Raw genomic sequence first — 11,987 nt, 5'->3', positions numbered from 1 at the left:
TGCTGACACCCGTTTCGTCAACGTTAAATATACGAGTTGAATTAATATTACTCCCATTAACAATTTTTTCAAGAAGGTCGAAAAAGACGTAAACATTCCTTTTATTGAATCCTTTTGCGCGCATTATGGACGTTGCTTGAGGTTCTCTCAGTAAGATTAGGTGCTTATGACGAGCTTTGAAAGCATAAAACCACGTCTTTCCTACCTGAATTGGGGCATCTTTATTAAAATTGTTTGGTATTTGATTTCTCTCGACCGACGATTTGAAATGCAAGCCGTCGAACATCATTGATCGTGAGGTAAAACATCTACATCTCCAGTTTTAAAATGTGATCAACTAGCTCCTTCTCCACTGCTGTTGGTAACACACTGCCTTGGCCAGGTCAAAAGCCTTCATTTCTTTATTTGCTTCGACATTGGTCCCCTTAAGATGACAGAGGACGGTAGGCTTAGGGACTTCATACTGCCTACGGCATTCATTTAATCCCATGTCTCTATTATAAAATGTTGGAAGAGCCCGGCTCATATCGTCCACATTTCAAGTCCCATATTCCAAATGAAAAACAGCCCAGTTTTATACACCTAAATACATGGTTTTCTTGTATTTATAAATTAAAATGGTTTACACCTACCTTTACAGATGTTGGAACCTTACGTATGGAACTAGAAAACTATACTGAAACGCACGGAATACAAAAAATTTGATAACACAAAATCGACAAATGTGAAAGTTGTAAAACTCCAGCATTTAACTATAGGTAGTAACTAGTTTCACTAAACGACATAATAGCGATCTGGTTTTCTCATAAAGAATAAATATAGCGGTGGTACAATATCTGCGCCGGTACAATTTCGGCTACTTTTCCCTATTTAGCATAAATATTTTCGACGTCCACTTATTTTTCTCATACATTATCTTAAATTGTGAACATTATATTTGGAGCTATTTAAATACTATAAAACTAAAATGTAAATGTAAATCTTTAAAATATTTATTTTTTAGAAATACAAAAATACTTGCTACATCTAAATACTACCGCTCAATTTGATTTTTGTTTTTCCGCTCCATCGCCCAGATTAGAGTTTCTCATCATTTCTGAAAATAAACTGGTTTTGTTTTCCAACAATACTTTGGGCGAGTCAAATTCAATAACGTTACCTTTATCTAAAACTAATATTTTATCACAATCTAATATAGCGTCTAATCTATGAGCTATAATAAGTACAGTACACGAACTAAAGTTTTCCTCTATAATCTTTTGGGCTACTTGTTCAGTTTCAGGATCCATATTAGCTGTCGCCTCGTCTAAAACCATAATTTTATTTTTCCTTATAATAGCTCTGGCTAAACAAATAAGCTGTCTCTGGCCAGTACTAAAGTTGACATCGTCGACATCGACTTCTAGTTTTGGAACAACGCTGTCTAGTTGAACTTTATGAAGAGTTTTCCAAATGTCCTCGTCGGAAAATTCGTTTAGAGGATCTATATTACTTCGTATAGTTCCTGAGAACATAATGGGATCCTGCGGGATAATGGATATATGTTGTCTTAGGAATTTAAGCGAGAGTTGTTTCAGCTCTACTCCATCGACTAATATCTTACCTTGGTAATTGTAGAGTCTAAAAAATAAAGCAATATTTAATAATAATAATACACCTTTTTTATTTTTTTTGTATTGTATAATTTTTAGCATTTTCATGAATGTTCAGTGTGATCTTTTAGACTGGAAATTCTCTTAAATAATTTGAAGTTTCTACACAATAATAAAATATTTATTAAAATTTTCTGGATATACTATAATGCTTTATCGTAGTCGAATATTCAGAATTCTTTTTTAATTAGCATTTTTAATTAAAAAAATACATTGACATAATGTCGAATAGACCTTTACTACACTCTACACACAACATAATCCAACATATTTATTAAAATGCCACGGCTAGAGTAGGACTATCTGAACAAGAAACAAATATACTATGTATACAATGAGGATTACGGCATGGAGAAACCATCTCTCCAAAGATAATCATGACATTTTTGGGACATACTTGTGAGATGGCAGATCTGAACACGTGTGGTGTGTGGTGTCGTATAGACGCAAGTAGCGACATCTGATAATAAAATCGTAGACTAATTTTCGAAACCAAATTCAGAATTTCGCTTTAATCCAGCGTTTCTCTTGCAATTCTTAGAAGGCACAGATTAAAGCGAAATTCTGAATTTGGTTTCGAAAATTAGTCTACGATTTCCTACTTGAAAATGTTCAGCGTAAAGCCACAAGACTGGCATACGGCCGTGTAAGACCTAATGATAAAGATAGACTATCCATAGCTTATCTCACGACCTTCGAGCAGCGATGTCTTCGAAGTTACCTAATTATGTCCTTCCGTATTTTAAAACATTATTTTGGGAACCTAAACACCATATTCCCTTTAAATCAAGAAAAAATAATTATTAAGAGGCCATTGTTACAAATTAAAGAGGGAACAAACTACTGCCTGCAAGGTCCAGGGTGAACATCTTGCCAAATCGAATATTTAATATCTGGAACAATTTGAAACAAGACACCATATCGGCAACTAGTGTTAACGTATTTAAAAATAAACTTGATATGTTTTTAAAGAATATTATTTACGATTCTTTTCCTAACCTTAGATTCTCATGAAAGAGCCAGACCTTATCGTGGTCGATAAGAGGCCATATTTAATCGTGTTCTGTAATTATGTTAGATGATTATGGTCCCTGTACAGAAGTAGCTTACAAGCTACGCACAGTTCAATTTAAGGTACCAGAGGATATCCAGGTCTCATTAGTATTTTCCCGACATGCTTGTTTCTATTAAAGGGTCATCCATTTTATAGCCTCTCCTTTTTGTGGGATAAAAATGGACCAGGAACAAATAAACAAAAATCATATGTTAAAGCCCGCCTGAGAACCACGAACATAGATGTATATTCTACTGTATATATTATATTGCATTTGCTGACGATTTCTTTGTAATATCAAAAAGCAAAATCAATCTAAAAAGACTTACAAGAAAAATAATTGATTAACCAGAAAAGCAGTAAGAAAAGAAGAAGAGGGAATATACAAGTAGTAATAAAAAACACCAGGAAGATTTATATTGTAATATGTTAAATTTATCCTGCAATACTACTCTAATACTGCAAATCCTCCAGAGTCTACATAAATAGAAATCTATTGAGGATAGACTTTGATTATTGTTTGCTCTTAAAATATTATTATAAAGGTACTTTAGAATACTTACCGATATAATGTGGATATAATTGAGGATTTTCCGGCTCCAGTTCTACCTACAATACCAATCTTTGTTCCTGCTTTAACAGTGAACGAAATATCTTTCAAAACTTTTTCGTGAGAATTCGTGTATGTCATAGACACATCTTGATAAACAATTTCTCCCTTAGTTGGCCAAGTTATATTGTCTATTCCAGAACTACTTTCACTTTCGATTGTTGTATATTCCATGGCTCGTTCAACAGATGTCATGCTGTTTTCCAGTTCTGACCAAGCCGCCAAGCCCATATGTACAATTCCACTTAGCATACCCGCTTGATTTAAAGTAAGACCAACATCTCCAGAGTTTGTTCCTATTGAATAAAAGAATATTTTTACATAGGTATATTTATATAAATAAGATGGATGAAGATTAATAGAAACAGGAAATAGGGTATTAAAAAGTTTTAGCAAATAATGTTCTAAATATGTATATAAAAATTTTATTTTAGGTTATTAATTTAAACTTGTCTCGATTAGGCAAATAATGTTCGTAACATATCATATAGGTAATGATATAATCATTGTTTGATTGATCTACCGTCACATGTTTGTTATTTTTCTTTTATAAATATTTTATTTCATTTTCTTTTGATTTTATTCATATATTAACTTTATCTTATATTTTACTATTTTTATTTTAAAAATAGTTGGCGCTTAAATTTTGATTTAACTCTGAAATTAACTTCTGATTTACTAAAAATAAAAATCTGGTCTGACTCAAATTTATTCTCTTTTAACGTGGATAAAACAGTAGCATTCTCTTATAAAGGAGCTCTTCAACCCTTGCTTCTTAATAACATCCAGATCAGTATCGTTGATTCTGTAAAATTTCTTGGTATTTTTATAGACAGCAATCTTAAATAGTCCCTTCATATCGATTTAGTAAGTAAGAAACTATCCTCAGCCTTCTATGCAATAAGATCTGTTTCGAAGGAAATCAATTAAGCATCTTCCAAAATAACATATTTTTCCTTGTTCGAGTCTCATCTTCGATATCGTCTCCTTTTTTGGGGTTCTAGTACAGCTGCCCAATCTAATTTTATCTTGAAATTACAAAAAAGTAACAGTGCGGTATCTGTTTGGTCTCAGAAGAACAACTAGCTACTTTAAAAATCATGGAATTTTAATGCTTGTTTCTTTATATATTATAAAAATTGTTTGGTTAATTCGTAAACACCTACATGTTCCTCTAGCAAGACCTAATCATGAACATTCCAGCAGAAATTCAATCTTTGATGTTTATTTACCGAGCCTGTCCACTGAGTTAGTAAGGAAATCTATATTATATTGGGCAAAAAACTATACAACCATCTGCCTTTACAACTTAAATCTGCAACATCTTTCCCCAAGTTTCATAAAATGACAAAAACCTATCTATCTGGAAGACCGTATTATTCAGTGGAAGAGTTTTCTAACGAATAACTAAGAAATTACAGTACCTTTATGTACAAGTAACTAAAGTAGGTATTTTTATATACAATATATATATTTGGATATCACACGCAGCAATTTCAATATTAGATCGTAAGGTTTTATTCATTTTTTATATATTTTGGTTATCACATGCAGCAACTTCAACATTAGATCGTAAGTTTTTATTATGCAATTTATTTAAATTTTGCAATGGATTGTTTTTTTTTTATTATTTTGCAGTATAATTGCAGTAAATTTTATTTGTTCTTGTTATTTTCTGAGTCCTTGTAAGTTTTGTCTATAAAATTAAGACAATTATAAAATTAACAAACCTAACCTTTTTGAGGATTAGGTTTGTTAAATTTACTTACTGATTTGGTATTCCTGAAATTACCACAAATGAAGAAGTTAATATAAATATACAGTGACTTCGTAAAATACTTGAACAGCTGAAGAACAGAAAAGCAGCAGGTAAAGACAGGACACCAAACGAATTACTGAAATATTGGGGAGCTGCAATGACAACAATTAACAACATTAATTAATAAAATTATAGAACACAATAAAATATCGAAAGAATGGAGAATAAGGTATAAACTACAGAGGTATAAACTTGTTAAATACTACCCTAAAACTTACAACTAAAATTTTCTACTAGAAAGAACTAATGAATCAGAGGATAAGTTTGGAAGATGAACAACAGGATATTCGTAGTGGAAGGTCGTGTACAGATACAATATTCGTCACAAAGCAAATTACTGAGAAATCACTAGAGTATAATAGACCAGCATTATCTGATTGATTTGAAGAAAACGTTTGACAAAGTAAGACTCAAAGACTCAAAGTAATTCATCTTCTATTTAATAGAGGATAAATATTATAAAAACTATTGAAAACATCTACTACAACCACAAAATGTAAGTCAGAATACATGAACAACTTACAGAACCTGTAGGAATAGGGAGCGGAATAAGACAGGGAGAGTCATTGAGCCCTATGCTCTTTAATTTAATCATGGATGAAACCATTAAAAGTGTTAATAAAGGAAGAGAATACAAAATAGGAAACAAAGAAGTAAAAATACTCTGTTAAGCAGACGACGCAATATTAATAGCCCAAGATAAAAATAATCTGCAAAGACTGGTCCACAGATTTAACATAAGCGCAAAAGAATTTAATAGGACAATATCATCTCAGAAAACTAAAACAATAGTAATCAGCAAAGAACCAACCAGATGTAAAATAGAAATTAATGGCATCAGTATTGAACAAGTAATGGAAATAAAATACCTTGGAATTACACTGTCCAGCTATGGAGACCTGGACAAAGAAGTGAGAGATTAAGTACAAAAAGCAAATAGACTGACAGGGTGCCTTAATAACACTATATGACGAAACCAACGTATTCACACTGAGGTGAAGTCAAGAATTTCTAAAGCCAGTGTAAGACCATTAATGACATATGCTTCAGAAATAAGACCTGACATAGCCACAACACAAAGGCTACTGGAAACGGCAGAGATGAGAGTACTGAGAAGAACTACAGGAAATACGCTGAGAGCTCGAAAGAGAAGTGAAGACATTAGAAGAAAATGTAACGTACAGTGTATAAACGAATGGAGAATAAATAGAAAAAAAAATGGAATAACCACCTAAGCAGAATGGGGGAGACCCATGTCGTTAAAATAGCAAGAGATAAATCACCAATCGACAGAAGAAGTATCGGACGATCGCATGACAACTTTCCATAAAGGTATTATTCCGCCAATGAACAAGCAGAATTGCTTATAAAGAGAAAGAAGAAGAAGAAGATTTGGTATTCCTAGCTCTTTCATTACTCTGAATATTTCTCTTCTATTAACAGAGTCGTAGGCTGCCTTGTAGTCTATAAAGCCTGATATTTTCCCATTATTCGTTCTGCATATAGTGCTATACGGTGGCATAGTATAATAGAGAATATTTTATACACTGCATTTAGAAGCGTAATATCTCGTTTTTTGTGTATTACTCCAGTCGTCGGAGACGAAAATGCCACTGAATCTCTAAAAATCATACGAACCAACTGAATTTTGCCAAGAATGTCAATTTTAGGACGCCAAGAGGGGGGAAAATGGAAAAAAATTGATCAACCAAGCATCTCTACGCCATAAAAAAAATATATAAAAAAATGTAGCTAAGATAATTTTGAACAAAAATGTTTATTAGCATTGTTTATGTAGAATGAACCGTTCTCTCAGAAACAACGCTTCAAGCGACCGCGATTTTTATTGTCAGTTACGCGCACGAAATCAATTTTCAATAAAATTTGTATCAGCTCGACGTTACAAATTCGATATATGTTGATCCCAATGTCCTATCGACAAAGATCAAGATGCTTTTTAAAGGTAAAGAGTGTATCTTTTGTACACTGTGTGTATCTTTGTTTTGGTGTTGAGTTTATATAACAGCGTTAAATAAATAAACGTGGTGCAATTTTTGCCCATTTTTATGATTCTCATTAGTGACACAATATATCACTTTTATTAACCGGCCACTGTGGATTTTTGAGAACTAAAGCCTAATCTTTAAAACCTATAACGTGGAATTTTAGTTTTGATTTTTGGCAACAAATGTGAGGCATTTGAATTATGCTTAAAAAACGCTGAATTACTGAACGAACTAACTGTTCTTTCACATTACAAAAGATTTAAAACATTTAAAACTGCTTTTTTTATTTACATTAGTACTTTTTTCAAAATTACCTATCTTCTGCTACAAATTACTTTCAAAATCATCTTCTTTGAGGCATTTTCCGTGACGTGCGGTCGTTTGTAATTTAAAACTTTAAATTCTGCGTTTTTTAGTCATATTTCAAATGCCACATATGTATTTGTTTCCACCACTCAAAATGCAAATTCCATGTTATAGGTTTTGAAGATTGATTTCTAAGAATTAAAATTTTACTATGACTGGTTAATTAAAGTAATAAATTTTATTGATCTCACGGGAATTGTAAAAAATGGCAAAAATCGCGCGCAACAGTTATTTATTGAACTGATTTATAGAAACTCACTTTATTTTCGGCAAAATACAAAAATTGCTCAAGAAAGCTGCACTCTTTATCTTTAAAACGCATTTTGATTTTTGTCAATAGCTTACTCTAATCAAAATATATCGAATTATTACCGTCAAGCTGATACAAATTTTATTGAACATTGATTTCGCGCAAGAAACTGACATCAAAATCACCTATCGCTTCAAGCAATGTTTTTGAGAGAACGGTTTATTCTACAGAAAAAGTGCTATTTAACATTCCTATTTAAAATTATCTGAGCTACATTTTTTATCTGAAATATTTTTTCTACGGCGTACAGGTTCTTGGTAAATCGATTTTTTTTAAGTTGTTACCCCTCTACGAGGGGGATTTTAGGGGGAAGCCCGGGGGTTAAAGTGATAAACTTTTTAGAATTTTATTTAGGGTCCCAAAATTGATATTCTTAGCAAAATCAGCTTGTTCGTATGATTTTTAGGGATCAAATCTCTGACGACTGGACTATTATAGGCTGCAAAGTATTTTAATATTCCAATCACTGGTGAGGGATTTCTGGGTCCATATTTTTTTATGAGCTGTTGTAGTGCCAATATGGTATCATGATCTTCTTCTTCTTCTTCAAGTGCCCTGTCCGTTGCGAACGTTGGCTATTAACATGGCAATTCTGATCTTATTTGCGGCGCTTCTGAATAGTTCGACCGTATCGTGTCTCAATATGTGGCCTAGATATTCAAGCTTTCTTTGTTTAATTGTATTCATGATTTCTTTCTCCTTTCCGATTCTTTGGATTACCTCTGTGTTGGTGACATGTTCGGTCCAGGATATACGAAGAATGCGTCGGTACACCCACATTTCGAATGCTTCTAGTTTTCTCGTGAGCGTCTCCGTCAGCGTCCAGGCCTCCACACCATACAGTAAGATCGAAAAAATGTAGCATTTAACTAGACGTAGTTTTAGGGGAAGAGACAAATCCCTGCTTATGAGGAGCTTTATCATATTGCTAAATGCTGCTCTAGCTCGTTCTATTCTCGCCTTAATTTCTGTGGCCTGTTCCCATTTTGCATTTACGTTGGTGCCAAGGTACACATAAGATTCTACATGGTCAATTAGTATGTTACTTATCCGTAACTGTCGAGCAGGCTGTTGCTTCCTGCTTATCAGCATCCACTTTGTCTTCTTGAAGTTGAGGCTCAGGCCGTATTCCTCACTAACTGAATAAACTCTTTCCATTACCTGCTGTAATTCGTCTATGGTACTGGCAAGGATCACCGTGTCGTCGGCATATCTTATATTGTTCGTTAACTCGCCGTTTATTTTTATGCCCTCATTTGCATTTTCCATACATTTATTAAATATTTCTTCGGAATAAATAGTGAATAGGAGTGGGGATAATATACAACCCTGACGGACACCTCTTTTGATCTGCACACTTTTAGTGAGTTCGTTGCCAATTTTTGCTCTTGCTGTTTGACCCCAGTATAGGTTTGCCACAATTCGAATGTCCTTGTCGTCAATACCTGTCTTTCGCAGAATATCTATCAATTGTTCATGATTGACATTGACAAATGCTTTTCTAAAATCCACAAAGCACAAATACACGTCTTTATCCACGTCTCTACACCGCTGTGTAAGCACCTGGAGAGCGAAAATTGCTTCTCTAGTTCCAAGTGCTTTCCGAAAGCCAAACTGCGATCTATCAATATTTGACTCACATGTATCATATATTCTTCTATGAATGATCTTAGTGAACGCTTTAGTGACATGATTAATCAAGCTTATAAGCCGGTAGTCATCACAGATCTGGGCATTTGGATTCTTCGGGATTGTAATAAATGTTGACTGCAGCCAGTTCTCCGGGATTTTACCGCTATTATATATGTTGTTAAAAAGTTCAACTAGATTATCAAGGAACTGTTTGTCTGATTTACATAGGATCTTTAATATTTTGCAGGGTACATTGTCCGGACCTGCCGACTTATTGTTTTTTAGTGCTGCAATGGCATCTTCTATCTCCGATTTAAGGATAGAAGGTCCTGTCTCTCCTTCTCCATATAGGTGATCATCAGTCCTGTCAGATGCAAATAATTTTTCTATGTATGATTTCCATGTTTCTAAGATCGTTGATGGCTCTGAGATAAGATTTCCATCGTCATCTTTTATGCTATTGGGTGACTTATTGTATTTTCTTTCGTATTGTTCTATTTCCCTGCATCCGTTGGAAAATCATTTTTCTTTGGCTTCTCGAATTTTCGTTCTTATGATTTTGTGGATCTGCTGGTATTTTTCTTCATTTTTATTCTTGAATTTACATCTTTCATCCATCATATCCATTATCTCATCAGACATCCATTCTTTCTTCTTCCGTCTGTCACGCTTTAATAGAGTCGCGCATGTTGTTTGGATTGCTTCCCTCGATTTATCCCATCTCTCTATTATGTCCGACGTGTTCTCGTTAATGTCGTTTATTTTCTTTCCTAGTTGTTCTCGTACTTTTATTTCGGTTTTTGGGTTAGTGAGTTTCTTAATATCAATTGTGTTTAAATTAGATCTTTTCTCGAGCCGTTTTACTCTCATGACCATTCTGCATACCAACAGATTGTGGTCCGTAGGAACATCGGCACCTGGGTACGTTTTAGATGATTTGATCACCTTGATCAAATGAGGTATCATGATCACCTTCTTTATATGGTTGAGCTGGGAGTTTGATTATTATGGGTGATTTGTTTCTGGCTAGTTATTTAACTGCGTCTTTAACTTCAAGAATCGTTGGGGATTCCTCTTCCCTCTCGTACATTTCGCTTAACTCATCTCTTTCTTCGTCTTCTATATTAAGTACACGGTTAAAGTACTCCCCCATCTATTCAATACATCTTTTCTTGTTTTTAATAGGTCATCATTCGTACATCTACATTGGTTTGTAGTTGCCTTGAATAATTTTCTGTTGATGTGCTGAACTTTTTTATAGAATGATCTGAATCATTCACTGTCATTTGTCTCTGTTAAGGTTTTCTATATAATTAAGTTCCTTAGTTAAGTGGTTTTATGGTTTCCTGTTTTCCTTGGTATATCCCTTTTTCTTCTCTTCTCTTTGTCTTGTAATTTTCTCTTGTAGTTCGTCGGGTAAGTATTTTTTCTGTAGGTTTTATTTTTTCTTTTATTGCATTTTGACATTTATCGTCAAACCAATGATTTTTACGGGCTTAAATTTCTGTTCCTATTTCATTTTTTGCTGCTGCTGTTGGTGATGTTTTCCAAGTGCAGTTCTGCAATTGTTGCATCAATCAGGTTTTGCATATCCATTTTTTTTTCATCCATTTTATTTTCTATAACTTCTGCAGTTTATTACATCTGTGCCATGTCTTGAATCTACATATTCAAGACATGGCACAGAAGAGATCAATCTGACTCGTTGTTTTTCTATCAAGAGAGGTCCAGGTTACATTGTGTATATTCTTGTGTTCAAAATAGGTGTTAGTGACTGTCATGTTTAGTGTCACTAGATACTCGTATAACTTACATTAATAAATTTCTATTTTAATAAACTAAAAAGCTACATAGTTCGTAGTTTTATAGCGTTTATAAAAAATGTGCAAACTTAAATACTTTATTTACTTGTACATTTCAAATCCTGTTTAACAACATTTACATGAAAAATTTCTAGTCCAATTCAAAATTATCTTACAAAATACTTCAATGGAAAATGATAATTCTTGAAATGAATATTTTGAGAGTTTTTGGGATTAAACTCTTAATTTGTCCTAAAGCTATTTTCTTGTGGCCTCTCTGCAATTTATTATTTTTGTTGGAAATAAGCCACAATTTTACTTTGAAACTAAGTTTATTTGACGTTTCGATTTCTACTTCGTTCTCAAAATTTATTGACGCATAAAAACAAAAAATTATAAACCACTTACCTGTATCAAAGAATAAAAATCTGACTATCACAGTGGTTGTAAACGCTATTGAGGATAGTTCCATCAAAAACGAGAAAGCTGCCTTGGCGCATATTGATGTATAAAAGGCACTACTAAACAAATCCTGATGTCGATCGAATTCATTCTTTAAAATATCTTGTGCTTTATAAGCTCTTATTGTCGTCAAACCTTCCATGGTTGAGTTCAAATGGCCTACTAGTGGACTTCGGGCTATAAAGAAAAACAATAATTACTGTATTTTGCAATAGAATAGATTAGAAATGTTAAAGAAGACGTTTTGCTTTGTAGAGGTTTCCACAATACGACC

At 33.4% G+C, this 11,987-nt stretch overlaps 1 protein-coding gene across 1 annotated transcript in view; it reads right to left on the bottom strand.

The window, feature by feature from the left end:
• Positions 1 to 970: 970 nt before the first annotated feature.
• The window catches only part of LOC140437313 (ATP-binding cassette subfamily C member 4-like), a 43,362-nt gene continuing 32,345 nt past the window's right edge, over positions 971 to 11,987 (bottom strand). The window contains exons 10-12 of the mRNA XM_072526772.1: positions 11,660 to 11,890; positions 3,270 to 3,612; positions 971 to 1,620 (exon numbers count right to left, since the gene is read on the bottom strand). Coding sequence (XP_072382873.1) covers positions 1,041 to 1,620; positions 3,270 to 3,612; positions 11,660 to 11,890 — 1,154 coding nt within the window. The 3' untranslated portion in view covers positions 971 to 1,040. The remainder of the gene's footprint in view (positions 1,621 to 3,269; positions 3,613 to 11,659; positions 11,891 to 11,987) is intronic.

The sequence above is a fragment of the Diabrotica undecimpunctata genome, chromosome 3, assembly GCF_040954645.1.
Source record: "Diabrotica undecimpunctata isolate CICGRU chromosome 3, icDiaUnde3, whole genome shotgun sequence".
In the NCBI taxonomy this organism is placed as follows: Eukaryota; Metazoa; Arthropoda; class Insecta; order Coleoptera; family Chrysomelidae; genus Diabrotica; species Diabrotica undecimpunctata.
This window is presented reverse-complemented; position numbering and strand designations above follow the sequence as displayed.